This window comes from Micropterus salmoides, unplaced genomic scaffold (genome assembly GCF_014851395.1).
Source record: "Micropterus salmoides isolate LMB-PRFRI ecotype aquatic unplaced genomic scaffold, ASM1485139v1 Ms_hic_scaffold_5, whole genome shotgun sequence".
NCBI classification, from domain to species: Eukaryota; Metazoa; Chordata; class Actinopteri; order Centrarchiformes; family Centrarchidae; genus Micropterus; species Micropterus salmoides.
The window spans coordinates 39,917,002-39,934,809 of record NW_024044237.1 but is presented as its reverse complement, the minus strand read 5'-3'; the positions used below and the strand labels follow the sequence as shown (position 1 = coordinate 39,934,809).

At 40.5% G+C, this 17,808-nt stretch overlaps 1 protein-coding gene across 1 annotated transcript; it reads right to left on the bottom strand.

The window, feature by feature from the left end:
• Positions 1-822: 822 nt before the first annotated feature.
• tm2d1 (TM2 domain containing 1) lies at positions 823-16,549 on the bottom strand. Its single transcript, XM_038699892.1, has 7 exons — positions 16,391-16,549; positions 15,185-15,258; positions 13,504-13,612; positions 12,949-13,040; positions 10,086-10,159; positions 3,883-4,015; positions 823-1,212 (listed from the first exon to the last, which is right to left on the bottom strand). The coding sequence occupies exons 1-6, from the start codon at positions 16,522-16,524 to the stop codon at positions 3,905-3,907; spliced, it is 594 nt and encodes a 197-aa protein (XP_038555820.1). The 5' UTR covers positions 16,525-16,549; the 3' UTR covers positions 823-1,212; positions 3,883-3,904.
• Positions 16,550-17,808: the final 1,259 nt, after the last annotated feature.

Here is a 17,808-nt window from a genome sequence, read left to right as displayed (position 1 = left end):
TGTGGCACACCACAGGATAGAGCAGCAGTTCTGGACAGCTGGAAGCTCCTCTCTGAGAGGAAGGAATAGAACCAGTCCAAAGCAAACCCAGAGATACCCACCCACTTCCTAAGCCTGTCAATCAGGATGCTGTGCTTGTTTTAACATACAGAGCGCTGCACCCGGGCACATCTCCGACATGCTGCATCCGTATATTACCACCAGGCCACTAAGATCCTCACACCAAGGCCTACCAGCTGTAGGACGTCTCAAAACTAGAGGTGACCGTGCTTTCCAAGTGGTTGCACCGACACTGTGGAATACTCTTCCGTCAGACCTACGCTCTGAGGTCTCAGTCGAAGCATTCAAAAATCAGCTGAAGACTTTTTTTATTTAAAGAGGCCTTTGTCTCCCTGTAAACCTTTAACTGTGAATATTGATGTTTTCTTTAAAATGCATTAATTTTTGAATTAATTTTTGATTATTTATGCACCTGTTAATAGACACAAGTACATTGATTATATTGATTGGTGTCTTTATAATGTTTCATGCTTATGTATGATTGTCTGATTGCTCCACTGTTTTATTGTTGCTTTTATTATTATCATTGTAAAGCACTTTGACTTGCTCTGTGAAAGGTGCCTGTTTTAAGGTGCCTTACTTACTACAGCCCGATGTCGCCACAATAATTGTGGGAAGTAATTGCATCATCGATTTTTGTCGACTACGTTCAGTATTTGTTGCACCCCTAATCCAAAAACATGATAAAATATAAAATGAAAACAAACATCACATTCTCAGCTGATGAGCGTCAACGGTGACGTTTAATAAAGAAGTCAGAAGTAGATGAACACAAAAAGAAACTTTATTTACAAAGTCAGCTTTCATGAAATAAATTAACTTAAAGACAGAAAAGTGACACGTCACAATATATTAGGACCGTATTTTCATATTAAATAAAAGCCGCAGAGGCGTACATTACATGTGACCTATTCAGAGGAGGTAAATTATTCTGTTCATAGAGAAGTGAAACCTGTCAGGAGATCAATCTGATGGATGATTGCGTGAACGATCAGCAGGAATGTGAAGGTTTACAGTTTTTTTTATTTTTATTTTTTAAACGTTCTGTCTGTTGAGTCAGCGTGTGGATAAAGTTGAACTAAATGAACAGAAGTGATTTTTAGGAGCGTGTCCTCGGCCGTGTGCAGTCCTCTCTGTGTTCACATGACTGACCTGAGGGGAGAAAGAAAAGGAGAAGGTCACGTTAGGTCACTGTAGATCCTCAGGACGTCGTGTTGGCACAGATATCTGTTTGGATGTTTACGTTTTCACATTAGGAAGAGAGTCATATTTCCCCCCTGTTAGCTTCTCTGCACCAGAATGCAGGGTTACTTGTGGTTCCTAGAGTCTCCAAAAGTAGACTAGGAGCCAGAGCGTTCAGCTATCAAGCTCCTCTCCTGTGGAACCAGGTTCCAGTTTGGGTTCAGGAGGCAGACACCATCTCCACATTTAAGAGTAGGCTTAAGACTTTCCTCTTTGATAAAGCTTATAGTTAGGGCTGGCTCAGGTAGTCCTGAACCATCCCTTAGTTATGCTGCTATAGGCCTAGACTGCCGGGGGATTTCCCATGATGCACTGAGCTCCTCTCTCCTCTACTTTCTCTCCCTCTGTATGCAACCTCATCCCATTATTCCATGTTACTAACTCAACTTCTCCCCTTTCCGGTAGTCTTGTGCTTTCTCGTCCCTCTCCTCTCTCCTCCTGTCACTTCCTGCAGGTGTTTCTGGTTCTGGAGTAGAGATGCACGATTTGGAGAAAAAGTCTCTTGGGGACAATTTTGCGATTTTCGATTAAGTTAAACAATATTTATAACGATAACAAGTAAAACAGAATAAGGGGAGCGTGTTGCTATCAGGAGGTGGCGGCTAGAAGCAGCACATATTGGCACGCTGGCACCGGCTCAATGGACGTCTGTCTAATGCAGAATCTCGGTCCACAACCTGGAGGAGGAACTGTACACGAGTGTATTAGATAAAGAGTATAATGTTTAGTTAATAGTTTACTATAATATATTAAATACTAGATTCATTAGAATTTCGTATAACAGTATACTTTTTACCACATGTTGAATATTAAATCCAGTTACAGCCGTTTCATTTCTGTGGGTTATTTTTATTTATTTAATCCTTGTGTAAGGTAAATGCTCTACATCGGTCTCTAATTTGTTAATGTTCAGAACTAACTTGTCAATAATCATATTGTTCAACATTTAATGATTTGCTGTAGCACATTAAACTTGTCCCACCCCATCCAGCCTGTGATTGGTCTGTTGACGAAAAGTGAAACCGACAGGCACGTCGGCTCTGTGAAAAGTCGAGCGTGTTGAACAACAAAAGGCACCGATACAGCGAACGTTAAACGGTCAGCGAGTCAAACCTTCCTTATCCTCTCCCAGTTTTCTTCTGTCTGACCGCTTAAGCTGCTGCCGACGTCGCTCTGTCTCTGTCACAGAGCGACCGGAGCACGAGTCCGACTAGGTTTTGAATGATTGGCGGCGGCGGGGCAGGGAGGGGAGGGGGGTTAGGGTAGGTTCTTGTCTTAAAAGTTAGTGGCACACTGCTCAAATATTTTTTCTCATTTTAAGCTTATCTGCCCGGTGTGGGTGAAGATAATGAGCAGACTGCAGAGCACAGAGAGTGTCGCATACTTTTTCTGTTTTATTAAATCACACACTTTTTGCGGTTATGTAATCGCACATGACGACATCGCGATTAGATTAATTGTGCAGCCCTACTCTGGAGTCTGGATCTGTGGTTGCGTGCTTCCTGCTGCCCCACCATCACAGGGGAAGCCCTTTAGTGCCATTGTTCAACGCTTAAGACACAGAAAACTAAGGATAAGGAAGAAAAAAAAAAAAGACTTTCACTCAGGAGACCGGTGTTTGTTTCCCGTGTGAAACAAACAGTCAACATCGATTCATTTTAGTGATGTAAAATACGTTTTGTAAGTTACGTTGGTATTTTAACCCAAACCATAATCTATTCCTAAACCTAACCAAATAGTTTTGGTGCCTAAGCCTAACCAAATTCCACCGTTTCACAACGTTAAGTCTAACCAGACTTTGCATATTAGTTATTGCTACCTTGCCCTACACGTGCAAAAATGACACTAAAGGGGACCCAGGGCGTTAAAATGGGTTGTTTATCTCTACCAGACATTTCTATCATCTAATCTGTAATCTTAATAGATAATTAATGCACAAATAAACAGAACATAGCCTGAACATTACAGTTTTTATCACATATCTCCATCTAAGATCAAAACCAAACTGACCCACTCGTTTAGGCCTGAGGCTCCACTGTGGTGCAGGCACCTTTAACTATTAAGTTTTACTTGTGAACTGTTCTGGTCTGGATGAATGAAAGTGTTTCTCACATTATTCACTTATTGTCTGACACTTTTTGAAGCATCTGGGAGAGCAGAGACAGTAGCTGATGTTTAATTTCAACGTGGCAGCTGTTTCGGTTTCCCTCCGTTTTCAGTGAAAGCTGCACATCAGCAGCTTCAGGGTCGTACTGGATCAATTTGGAAGCGGTACTGCTGTGGACTCAGGAGCAATTAGGCAGCGTTCAAAGTCCAAAACACAAAAACTGAAGTTACTTTGGAAGAAAACTGAGTCGAGGCTTAAAAAGACACTCTGGGCTGCAGTTCCACGAGTGACGCGTGAGTCTACGGACAGCTGTATTGATTAAAACAGAAACGTAGTGAACTTCCAAGTTCCTCCACATCATTGCCAACACTTTAAAGACTCCATATTGAACACTTTGAGAGTTCTGTCAAACAATGTAACCCAACATCAAATCAGACATTTCAGTGGGAACCAAAACAGATTGTGAACTTAACGGTGTTTCCTGTCGGTGTGTGTTCACAGAGACGGGTGTGGCTTCCTGTAGGTCTCGTTGGTGATGGACAGGCGGGTCAGCCGAGCGCCGTAATAATCCACGATGTAGTTTGATCCGTCTGCGGGACCCACGATCTGCAGGACGACAGGAAACACACGAGGCAGGTGAAAATAATATTAACACACAGAGTGCAGGAAAAAACTATGACTCTATCACGATAGAAAGAAATTTAGAAGTCGATACCAATACCAGAGAAATTCCATTATTTGCAATGCCACGGTAAAAAACCATGTACTCCAACATACACTCCTTTAATAAAAACATCTGAACATTACAAACAGCTGTGAAAGCTGTGATGTCCAGGTTTGATTTCAATATATTCATAAATGAGCAAACAACCTTGCACTGTGCATAATAACTTTCTTTTTTTCCCATTGCAGGTGTGTGAAATGTTTAAGGGTGGTCACTATCTATATTTGCAGAGGTTTGACATTTCTGTATTGAAAAACTAAACGGTTACTGATGATTGAACAGTAACAGGCGCGTTGGACAGACGTTCAGTTCTTGGTTCTGCAAACTGCACCGTCACCTTTGATGATTTTGAGCTGATCTAAACTGTGAAACGTCTGTCTGAATTAGCTCTCGATCAGATCCTAGAACTGGGAGAAATCCAGGCTCTGACATGGATCTGTTCCATCTGTAACTTCATCCTGTTTTCAAAACTGTCACTGCAGCTGCGCTTGTTACCATCTTTTATGTGTTGGATCTCCGGTACCTAGAAAAACGTGTACCGACAGAATTTGTTCTCGGCTCTTCTGACATTTAGGAATGCACCGAATGTTCGGCCACCGAAATGAATGGGCCGAAAATAGCAAAATAAGCACTTTCGGTGTTGACATGTCAGCAGTGTGGAAGCATTTTAAAGTGTCTGAGCCGTTTGCAGATGCTGTTCTGCTGAATTGTTTCCCAGCACATCCACTCCATCTGTGGCTGACTTCTTAGAAAAGAACCGCTTTGTGTTTCTGTCTCTCCTCTGTGAGAAGGAGATTAAACTAGCCGCACCTAAATTTGGAGTGCACACGTATTCAAGCCTTTACGGTAAGTGAAGCAGCCCAGAGCGAGCTGACAGGCAGGTTAGAGACTTTATCCTGTCAGTTTGTCTCTTTAGTATGAAGAGAGGCTGTGAAGTCTTCATGTTACAACATTATTTATCAAACCGGGTCGGACTGGATGGATTTAGCGTGTGACATGTGACAACGTCCGGTTTTCAAAATAAGATGTCTGTACAGGATGGAAATAAGATTAATTGGATTATATTCACAGAAAGCCAAGAATAGTGACATCCCTATTCCATTTAGACTTGAACACCTGTTACCTCAGCAGCTGGACTGACAGAAGACATCGACTCATCGGTGTGTTTTCCTACACTTGTTCCTGATCATCTGATTTGTTAAAAACAGCTGACTAACTAATCCATAACACTGAGGCCCCATCCACACAGTTATAAAGCGAATACGATCTCCGTCCACAGCAGCGTTTTAGCTGCGTATCAGAGTTGATCTATATTAAAACAACCGAAAACGCACATCTAGTGGCCGTTCATGTTCACTGTGCATCCACGTGCCGGTGTAAACATGAAGCAGATGGTCTATTCCGTAGTTACAGAACATTTGGTGAAAGAATAAAGTACTACAGACGAAGAACCACAGCAGGTTCAGTTAAAAGCGGCGGAAAACAGACTGGGAGTCGTCTCAAAGTAAATACGGCGACATGCAACGTACAAGCGTAGGCTGTAAGTGTTTGCACGGTACAAAATATTTTAATAAAAATACAAAATCTAAAACTCAGCAGCATTGTGTTTCTGCTCTGCATGTATGTAAGCGTCTGCATCGTCGTTTCTAAAGTCCTCCGTTTTTGCCCGCCTTCACTAAAACACCACCCCGGCATTTTAAAACGAAAAACGGGGTCAGTAGCGTTTCCAAAACTTTTTTTTTTGCCATTTCAGTCTGGACGGGAGGTGCAAACGTAGCAAAAGATCTGTTTTAAAACAAAGACGCAGCAGTGTGGACGGGGCCTGAGGGTGTCCACTCTTAGAATCCCAGATCTGGGAAAACCTGCACTCGACAGGTCCTCAATCTCACTGCGAGACTCGTCCACCGGTGGCTGACAAATACATGCCACGACAAAAAATTCTGACAGAATCAGAAATTTAGGACCAAATTCTCACAATGTTTCTTCTGCTACGAGGCCACAGCTACGCGCCAACCAATCAGCATCAAGCATGCCATGATGCAGAATACACAGGCAGACATATACATGAAGATCCCACAGCGGTGGATGTTGAATGAGGTTAAATAAAGACCAAACGCAGGGGCCACAAAGTCTCTTGGTGCTGATATATTTATAAAACAAGGTTATTTAGGGGGGGGGCTATTTTATAAAAGGATAACAAGTGATATCCTGGCGTTCTGTATGTTACAGCCCGGCGGGTTAATGACAACATTAACTGCTGTCACGCTCAAGTTTAAACTCCCCAATCAGTCAAACATGGCTGATGACTCTGATCCACCGCTGGTCCCCTTCACACCTTCCTGTGATGGATTTCCAGCTCCTATTATCTAAAACACTTGAACAGGAAGGAGTGATTCGTCCCTTCACCTCTGGTTTCCCCTCGCTCCATCCGTCTGTCTCCGTCCTCTCAGAGTCCATTAGGAACTTCTGGAAGCATCATTCATCCTGAGGCTGAGACGCCGCGCCGCAGAAGGATGGATGGGCGTAAATAATAATTCAGAAGGCCGACGCCTGTTTATTCATCAGGCTCGGTGGTCCCCCCCCCCCCCACCTCCACGCCGGGCAGTTAGCGGCTAAAGTATGAGGGGCCGCCACCGCCGCGTGCCACGCTGAAATGGATCCTCTGGGGAAACAAGGAACTCTTCATCACAGGCGTCACTCTTAAAGAGGACATGTGAATGTGCGCTGAAGTCGGGTTCAAGCGTTTTGGAGTTTAAATCACTGCTCGCGGATCAGTTTGAACAAAGTCAGTGCAAATGGTCGACAGATACGGGTTTTACAACTGCCGATATTTAGAGAGCAGAAAAGTCACGCACAGCAGGGGTATTTAATTTAAGAGGTCCAGTTAGAGAAAATTTCACATCCAAACGACTAACTTGCGTTAACATTCAGTACCATAACGTGTGGTTGTCTCAACATATGTTTTTAGTCAACTGACTTTATTTCAACAATATTTACTGTCACTTTTCACATCAAACTGGACGGATAATAAATAAATCATAACAATAATAAATAATAATAAATTCTAAATTGTAGGTAAAATAAAATAAAGTGCTTAACTTCATAGAAAAATGAAATAAAAAGTGCAGCCTGAAGTGATAAAGTGCAGTCTCAACCAATTTTATAATAAACACTCGACACATCTTAACAAATGAACAGCTGTAACACCTCCTCTTCTCTTTATAAACATCTTCCATACTTTCTCTTGTTCGGTGAGAAACGTGAGCTCTGGCTCGGATTGGAAATATGAGATATATCCTCTGTCTGTCTATATCCTCTGGTGTTTCTCGCAGACTCGACTCGCAACGCTTATCGGAATGCACAGATTTGATTGGCTGAGCAGCGTCACATGAGACGCTTTATTTACATTTTCAATAAACAAACGGGCATCTTTGTAATGTTACATAGACCCCTAGGGCTGGGCAATAAAACAATAATGATCACAATATAATTTTCCTCAATAACTATATAACAATTGTTCAATATATCAATAAATATTTGCTTTAATTCATTTGAATCACAAACAAATTAGCACCTAATTTTTCTATTAAAATATTTATTTTGTTGAAAAATGAGGCCTGAAAAAAGATTTACTAACCATATTTGTTGAAAAAGATAATAGTTTTGAACGTTCTGCTTCAGACTTGTTTAGTGATCCACTGTTTGGCATCAAGTGTTTGTCACATTCTGACCATAAAGAAAAGTTTTACCACATAATTAACCATCAATTAGTGACCTCTGATGTACAGTGTATAATCCATTATTCCTGCAGAGAACAATCTAATCTATTGTTTCAGATGGAAGTCTTATTAATGAATGAAACAGAAGTTTACGTTGGGTGCTGCTGGTGTTTTAAAGGAGAGCGGGGTTCAGTTTGTCAGACGTCATTCGGCTGCATCATTCTCGACAGTATCTGTATTTAACGCTAACCAGTAATGCTGTTAGATTAGAGCTGCTGGCATTTAGGAAAAACAAGTTAACATTTAGAAAAGACGATGGTGACTGTGGACGTTTAGGACTCCAAACTAACTCTTTCACTGACTACCGAAAAATCCCAGAGCGCGAGCGCCAACATCGCACAGCGTCCGCAGACACTTTCTGTTAATTGGTCCTGCGAGTGCATGTATTGGTCCGGGTAATCGATCTATCGCTAGTCAGTGCAGAGCTCAGCACTCTTCTTGTTGACAATCATTAAAGATGGTTGTAAAGTTTTCTATTTTCATGTTGTATAACCACATGGTACCTTCCTTTTTCCAGGAAAAACAAAATAATAAATCAGTAATATCTCCTCAACGGTCACACAATCTTTCAAAAATACACAAGGCGAATGTCCAGGTTTTGGCCATATTTACTGTTTATATGTTCACTTTTATTGGGAGTTAAAACATTATTTCTCTCCACACAACCACGTTCCAAATAACATCAAGCTTCCAAAACATTGAAATATTGATAAAAACTGGCAATATTCCTGTGGCCTGTAAAGCACTCCCACGCTTTACAGGCCACAGCTTGAGAACAGAACGTCCTACAGGGCTGTAAATGGGCTCTTTCTCTTCGCACTGAAGAGATGAATCTATTGATATCCTGCATTGTCATGTAGCATCTACGGGTCGCCAGCAGAGGCACAATAAAGACCGCCTCCTCCAAAGCAAACTCTTCTTCTCTACTTCAATCTGATGACAGAAACAAAACTTATCGGCTCAGCCGATCTCAGCAAGATGGCGGCCCGCCAGACGGTCTCTGTGGATACAAACGGCCGCTGTTTTTGGACAGAAAACAGCTAGAACAGCGAAAATTGATCACCTGCCAGATTTTGGGCAGATCCGGTACCACATCGTTAAAACAATGAATCGCTTTCAGGGAAAAAATTGGCAAATTTTGACAACTGATAAAAATCTTGAATATGAAAGTTTGTTTTAGGAGTTTCACAAAATATTCTTAACTCAACGTCCACCTTCGCTTTTTATGGAGCTTTCAACATCATTTCGTCAGCAGATGGAGTTTTCTCAGTTGTCAAAACGTGACTTAAGTACCGAAGTTTAGTCTGTGATATTAGCTGGGAGGCTAATTTTGGCTAGCGACAAACTGGGTTAGAACAAAACGTACTCAGTGAAAAATGAGCAGCCGACTCCTGATGAGCTTTTTCAGCAGCGCTGGTTAAACGTACACAGAGCAGCAGATACGAGTTGCCTCCATCCTGATTGACAGGTCGCCATGGTAGCGACTTGTCAATCACAAGGTAGCCCCGCCCTAAAGCCTCCCCTGCTTCCTGGTCTCTGTTCCTCTAAATGGGACCATAATTTACTAAATGAACATCATGCTGTGTTGAAGAAGACTTGAAACTAGCGACTGAGACCAGAAACTCATCAGGAAAGTGTTTACTGAGGGAATAAATCAGCTGACAAGTAGAAACAGTTTCTTTCTGCAGCCGCTGGAGTCGCCCCCTGCTGGCTGCTGGAGAGAATGCAGGTTTAAGTTACATCTGCATTGGCTTCAGTCGTGGGAGCTGGAGGTTGCTGTTTGCAGCAAACTGCATACATTTGGGTTTTTTGCACGATTTAATACAAAAACACTGTTTAACGTGTGAATCAGTGCACGTTACAGGGGCTGTTTACCTCCGGACAGAGCCAGACTAGCTGTTTCCAGCCTTTCTGCTATGCTGTCCAGCTACTGTCTGTAGCTTAATATTTACGGCACACGAGAGTCTGAACATCTAACGCACTGCAAGAAAGTGAATAAGCGTCAAATGTTTCCTGTTCACAGGAAACTGAATCTCTTTGGACTGCTGGTCGGACATTTTAGTGATTTTATTCGAAAATTAATCAACCAAATAATTAACACAAACTGCTAATGTACTATAATATATACCTGAACCGGGCGTCGACGGGTACCTCAGTAAGTTTTGTGACTCACCTGCATGGCGATCAGTATGAAGTCGATCAGAGTGCCGATTCCACAGAAACCAACTGTACAGAACTTCAACAGTCCTGAGAGAGACAAGTAGTAACAAGAAAAGTAGGTTTATTTCATGGCTTACGGCAAAATTCCACCCAAAGAGTCAACCTCTGTAAACAATCACTGAATCTCAACTTCAGTTTCCATCATTATAAGGAAGTTTATTTATACAGAGCACCTTTCAAGAGCAGATGTCACAGTGCTTCACGGTAAAAGCTAAAAAGATGCAGAGCAAAAGACATCCAGCTAAACTAAACAAAAGTACATCTGAACTAAAGGTCCAATGGAAGAGTTTTTAACGTCTCCTTTTGACTTCAGGGTTGGAGGCTTGTAACGCACTGGGAAGACCTGTAGCGTCATAGTTCAACCTCACCAGTGGAAGCCCTGAAGCAGCTTTAATGAACGCTAAAAGCTGGTGTAATAAATAACAGAAACGTCTGTTACAACAGCCAGGAGCACAAACGAAGGGGTATCGATCTTCTTGACAAACGAGTTTCCATGCCAGTCAGTCAGAACTGATGAAGTCTGTCGGATGAGGGACGAAACGTCTTCCAGCATTTTCAACCAAGTCCTGTTGCTATTGACTTTAACTTTCCTTAGATGACGTTTCACAACATTAACCACTAGTTTGGCCTTTTATTGTGGCCAGCCTAAGTGTTTTTATTGTGGGGTTTTTATTGTGGCCAGCCTAAGGGTTTTTATTGTGGCCAGCCTCTTGATATGCCACACCTGTGAGGTGGATGGATTATCTTGGCAAAGGAGAAGTGCTCACTAACTTTTGACAGATTTGTGGACAACATTTGAGAGAAATAGGCCTTTTGTGTACATAGAGAAAGTCTCAGATCTTTGAGTTCAGCTCGTGATGAATGGGGGCAAAAACAAAAGGGCTGCGTTTATAATTTTTGTTCAGTGTATATGAAATTATACAGACTGGCAGGGGAGGAGAAAAAATCTAAACAAGTCCTGCTTTCAGGGTCAAATGGCCAAAACCTTAACCCGCTTGTACACAAGAAGCTGCAGGTTTCCACAAAAACGTCCCGGTCCGTTACCTGCTGCTCAGAGGATGAACCCTGCAGATGTCAGTGACCTTTCCCTCTAGCGCCACCATCAGGACAGACTTTACATGTCTAGTACCTCTTCCCGGGTTGTATCTGCGTTTGCTCTGTGAGGCTCTTTAACAAAAACCTGGAAAACGAATTTTTCAGAAAGACATCTGATTTGGCTCGGCTCAGCTTGGCTCGGTTTGGGGCCGACCTGTGCCAAATCAGGCCAGGTGTCTGCCAGTGCAGCTGCCCCCCCACCACCACACAGCCTCTCTCAGCCTTTGTATTGTTGCAGGTGTCTCATTAAAAGAAGCACGAGAGCGGACTCCGTCTGCTGATAATAACTCGTGTTGTGGTGGTAATCATAACTGTTGTTCTTCGGGTTGTTGCGGCCTTTTGTGTGCAGATCAGAGACAAACAAAGACTAATTTAATTTAATTTCAGGCTGGAAACCCACAGAAGTGTGGAAACAGGTGAAGGCCAACGCTGCTCATTTCATCTTTCTACAAAGTCTTTATAGATTTCTGTCAGTGGACAGTTTCACTTCTTCTAATTTGACTAAAGTCATGAGTTTGAAATTTACTTTATCGTTAAGATACTAAATGTTGCTCCTCCCTCTGCTGGTGTCTGTCCAGCTAACTAGACTTAGCTCTCCGTTCTGCAACTTCAGTGACAACAGATTCGTCATCTTAATGCCGGCTGTGGCTGAATCTCTCCCATGTTTCCTCTGACGCTAGCCACCGCGATGCTCACCGCTCTTTCACCGGTCAAGCTAGCAAGCAGCGAGGTCGGCGGGGCGTTCAGAGATCTAGAGTTTCCCAGAGAAGTAGAAACAGTAGATGTGTTTCCAGCCACCTTTCACAGTTTTCCTTTTCTACTTTTTGTGCAGGAAAACCATATTAAACTTTATTTGTAACCCATTAGAATTATTGGCTTACTTTATATGTTAACCTGTTTTTATTTTCTATTCAACTATTTTTTTAAATTCTGTTTTTTATATATATCTACGTTGCTTTTAGGGCTGTCCCGACTAACGATTCACATAGTCGAATCAGAATTGTCCTGCCTCGACTGATAGACGGCTAAACTGAGGCTTTTTGAAGATCTCTCTCGCTCTCTCTCTCTGCTTTATTGGCATGAATGTATTGCCAAAGCTACAAATAACAATTAATTTTATTAAATAAGCAAATAAAAAAATTAAAAATTTAAATATAAAAATTCTGTAAAAATAAATATTAAAATAAAAGTAAATAAAACCGTAAACTTGTAATTAATAGACACAAAAAATTCATTAAAAAAAATTTCATACAAAACAATTAATAAAATATCAGACAACAATCAAAATAATAATCCCTCTCACCAGCCTTGTGCAGATAAAACCTTTTACGACTTAAAGGAGCATTTGGGGTCCTCAGCCGCTTTCACGCTGCCTTATTTTCCCGGAGTCTTGCGCCAATTTGCAACGCAACAAAATAAACTATAGAGTATAATTTTAAACGATATATATCGTCACATCGCACAGCCCTAGTATCGGACATATAGGCGCCAGTTCCGTATTGTCACCGGGTTTCGGTTCCCAGCTCTGCACATGGTTGCAGGATTATGCCACAAATGTTTGTTCAGTAACAATGAGTGAATGCGGCGTGTTGGCGGATATTCTGTCCCCTTTTATTTTGGGTTCTCTGTATGAAAGCGGCTTGTGTCAGCCGTGGAGGGGGACGCCACCTGCTTGTCCCACCTCAGATCCGCCTCTTTGGCGTGTGTGTGTGTGTGCGTACCTAGCGCAGGATATCCCAGGTAGAAGCGGTCTGCTCCCAGCCAGCCCAGAAACAGAGATAAAGCCACAGCTACTTTATAGGAATAACCACTCCTGAGAGGAAATACACAGTCATTATTTTACCAGAGTAATCAAAGCGTCCATCACAAGTATCAAAATCAGACCGTTGCAACACGTCTGCACAGCACAAATTCAGAATAATGCACATTTAAATATCTGCGACGTTGTTCTTCTTTTTATTATTCTTGTATAACTTGCATTGTCTAATCCATATTTCTATATTTATTTATGTCAACTGTATGTTTGTCCACGTGTAGCACCTTTATCACCAAAGCTAATTCCTTGTATGTGTAAAACACTACTTGTTAAATAAAGCTAATTCTGATTCAAAATAAATCAGTTACCATAACAGATCATGTTATTATGTTAAAAAACGCAGTTAAAGTGCTACATAATACAATGAAGTCACGAAAATCTGATAATTCAGCCCCCCTTGCTGAGCTGATGGGTGGGTGGTTGGGTGGGGGTGTGTGTGTGTGTGTGTGTGTGCACTCACACATTCCTGCAGGGGATGGTTTTGTTGAAGCCCACCTCCTCCCCGCTGAACCTGAACTCTGTCCCGTTAGAGAGTCGACAGCTGATGTTCGGAGCTGGGAGGCACTCCACTGAGAAAACACACACACTTTATCTTACTTTTTAAATCTTATGTCTTCTGTTTACTTTATATTTTGTCTTCATGCTTTTTATCCTTATGAATAAACTCGCTTCGCTAACTTCAGTTTTCAAACCAGGGAGGTCAAAGGTCATGAGATGCTATCACCAGGGCGTCACTAACCATCAGTAGTGAACTCGACCGTGTGTCGGTCAGTTATTTCTTCAAGCCACAGACGAACAGCGATGGATGAAGTGTTTAGAGCCTTTACTTAAGTAAAAGTACAAATACCACACTGTACAAATACTCTGTTACAAGTTCTTCATTGAAAATTAAAATTAAAAGTATAATCAGGAAAATGTACTTCAAGTATTAAGTGCTCAAAGCAGAAAAATGTGACCGTTAAACTTATTATTATTATTATTCCTCATGCATTAATGTAAAAGCAGGATTTTACTGCTGTAGTTGTTGAGCTCATAATTATTTTCCTTACAAATTCATCTATTGATTATTTTCTCCACTGAAAACAGTGCAAAATGGCCCAAAGACGCAGCTTCACAAGGCTTCGTTCCGTCTGACTGACAGTACAAACCTCAACGTTATTGACAAACATCCGTTATTACTACAGTTCAGAAGAAAAGCTGCAAACCTTCACATTTGTCAAGTTGGAACAACAAAATGTTTTTGCCTGCATTTAATTTTCTGTCACTCAACTAATCATTTAAGCTGGACTTCTATAAACCGCTGGAGTTTAATTTAACACAACACTCGTGTGTTAAAGTGGTGGGAGGGGCTCAGATTCAGGACACGATGACGCACTTGTGTCAAGAGGACCTGAAGATGCTCAAAAACAAGATGAGAAGATTTTTAACAAGACGAAATATGAAATGTTGAAATAAGAGCGGGGGGTCAGGGGGTCCTTCCCCCAGAAGATTTTGAGCATTAAGCACTTAATTTCCTGCCTTCTGGAGACATTTTCTGCTCCAATTTACGGTGCAAATGTCTTCATTTATAAAAAGACAAACACAAAATTCACCTGGCAAGTGACAATTCATTAACAGAAAAATATAACAGAATATAAAGCAGTAATCAGCAGCCTGTTACTTTTTTGGACAATGCACATTTGTTTCTTCTGTATTTAAATTGCTTTGCATGTTTTCTTATTGTGCAAATAAACTCTTCTCAAAGCATTTTCATTTGTTAGTTGACATTTCTTGGTGCGAGCTGTCAAATCATTTTTCACAAATGCTTTCAGAATGTGGTGGGGGACAAAATAAGCCATTTCAGAACGTGGTGGGGGACGTGTCCCCAGTGTCCCCAGTTTAAATGACAAAACATCATATTTTATAAACTCTTCATGTGTTTTGTGTGTAAAAATCTGTCAGATAAATGTAGTTCAGTGAAAAGAACAATATCTCCCTCTGAGGTGGAGGAGAAGGAGGAAGTGGCATGAAAAGAAAGTACTCAAGTGAAGTACAAACTTGTACCGTACTTGAGTAAATGTCCGGCCCTGCAGACGAATGCGAGAGCGGCTGCAGATGAAACATCAGAATCGTTCCAGCTGTCAGAAAGACGTCACACTCACCCCACGCCGTCGTGTCCCTGCAGTTCTCCGGCTCCTGAGTGGCGTCGTCTATCTTCGGATCTTTACAGAGATACGTGAGGAGAGTGAAGGAGTCCAAACCAGCTGACTCAACATCGATACAACAGAAAGAACTAACAGGAGCTTCAGTTCAGACACGCATCACCTCTGTCAGTGTTTCCACTTGCTGTTTATGTCAGAGGTCGCACGACTCCTGGTGACAGCTTTGTGAAGATGTGCTACTTTTCCTTTTAATTATTTGAATGTATTTTTAATAATTATGAGTCCAGCATTGTTCTGTCGGGCTCTAGGTTGTGACGGCATTTCTCACTTTCTTCAGAATTTTTACAGTCGATTAATGGAGCAAATAATCAGCAAATTAATCCATAATGAAAGTAATTCAGTGCACTATGATACGAAATAGTTCAACCTCGACAAAAGTAAAATCCTGCTTTTAAATTAATGCATTTTAACGATAAAGCCTATTTGTTTACTTTTAACACTTTAAGTACATTTTTTCTGATTATACTTTTACTTAAGTAATATTTTCAATGCAGTACTTTTACTTGTAACAGTATTTTTACAGTGAGGTATAAGTACGTTTACTTAAGTAAAGGACCTGAATCCTTCCACTGAAAACAATTTTTCCTAAACAAAATAACTTTCTTGTCATAAAACTTAAGGGCTAATTCGTTCATTATTCAAATGAGTTTAATCAACCGTTTATTGAACCTTTTGTTTTTATTGTTGTTGAGGAACATTTTAACATTTTATTATTATTATTTACTGTTGCTTTATTGCCCAGCCCTACATGTCTGCTGCAGGACCCCCCTCTAAATTAGATGGCACATCTCAAGGGGCTGTCCTTTAATAAATTAAATGTACTACAGCACTAAGTTTTAGATAAATAAAGAATAATTAAAAACCCTGTTATGAAAACAGGACGGTTCAAAATGTGCTGTGTTGTAAGTTACAATATTTATAAATGTACAAGGTGGTTTTAATTGAAGCAGTTTAGCGTACAGCCTCTTTACAGGAGCTGAACATCCCACAGTTAAATAATACAAACGTTGTACGATATAATAAATCGCTCTGTTGATATTTATGTTTGTAAGTTATTGCTAAGCTAGCTGCGGCTAACGTTGGGCTTCCGGTAAGTAACCTCCCGTTAGATCTGCGCTGCGCCGGTAAACAAACGTTAAAGGATATTGTCCGAGTCTCAGGTTCTCGCAGCTTTCAGCCTCCTCCGCCAGAACCACCTTCAAATGAGAGTAAACGCAGTAAAACAGGAGGCTCCAAATCCCGGAGCGTAAACAAACCAGCCGTCTCCGGGAGGACGCCATGTTTCACTCTGTCACGTGACGGGGAGACGCCTTCAGGAGCATCCGGAATTTAAAATACCGTCACATAATAACTACATAAGACGCCGGAACAGTGATTTGATTTACTTTTTTTTTTTACTCCTGTCACTCACTTCATATGTTGTTAATTGATAAATATAATCTGTTAAACTGTCTAATTTTGAAAGAGTTTTTTTGCACAACACAATTTGTTATATTTTTATGGCTAACAACACAATTTTATTTGAATTATTTACTGCTTAATTTATGTAATTAGATTACAAAGATTTTATATATATTACATATACATGCATTGATATATGTAAACATTAGGGCTGCGACTAACGATTTGCTTGTTAATATCCCGTAATCGTGTCCCAATGTTGCTTTTACGTTTCATGTAAAGCACTTTAAATTGCCTTGTTGTTGAAATGTGCTTTACAAATAAACTTGCTTAATATCCTGTATAATTTTTGCATTCTTTTTTTCCATTATTGTTATGGTATTATTGTTTTGTTTTGTTGTGCAATTTTGATCTGTGCTTTATCTTTTTTTTTTTTTTTTTTTTTTTTATTGTTGTGATTTTGTATTATTGTATGAGTAAGCACATCGTGACCAGTGTACAATCCTGAGTCAAATTCCTCATATGTGTACACATAGCTGGCAATAAAGCTGATTCTGATTCTATATTTATGTTCTAAAGCACCAATATATACCAAGGCAAATTCCTCGTATGTGAAAATGTACCTGGCAATAAACCTCATTCTGATTCCAATTCTGATTCATTTTTGATCTATAGCGTGTCAGAAAATTGTCAAACATGTCCTAAAAATGTCTCCTTTTGTCCATAACCCAAAGATATTCAGTTTATCGTCATAGAGGAGCAACAAAACCAAAAATATTTATATTTAAGAAGCTGGAATCTGAGTTATTTTTTTGAAATGACTCAAACAGATATAATCAACTATCAAAATAGTAAATTTCATAGTTGACTAATTGATTAATCATTGCAGCTCTGGCAAACATGTAAATTATTTCACATATTATTATTATTATTCTGCAGCTTGTATATTTTGTCAATTCATATTTTAGTTTTTTCCATATTTTATGGATTTTGTTTATTGTTGTTACGCACCTTGTCGCCAAAACAATTATTTGTAAAAACTACTTGGTAATAAAGCTGTTTCTGCTTCTGATTATGTGTGCACGTGGATAGATAGACAACTAGATATTTCTTTTTCCTTAATCTGTCTTTTAGTCACTATAATATATGCATTTATAGCATAT

Bases quoted from the DNA above. Each gene is read 5' to 3' on its own strand.
- tm2d1 (XM_038699892.1), bottom strand. From the start codon at position 16,524: ATGGCGTCCTCCCGGAGACGGCTGGTTTGTTTACGCTCCGGGATTTGG. The intron at 15,259-16,390 runs ATATCCTTTAAC...CACTCTCCTCAC, and splicing joins GAGAACCTGAGACTCGGACA to GTATCTCTGTAAAGATCCGA. The intron at 4,016-10,085 runs GTGAGTCACAAA...GTCGTCCTGCAG, and splicing joins TCATACTGATCGCCATGCAG to ATCGTGGGTCCCGCAGACGG.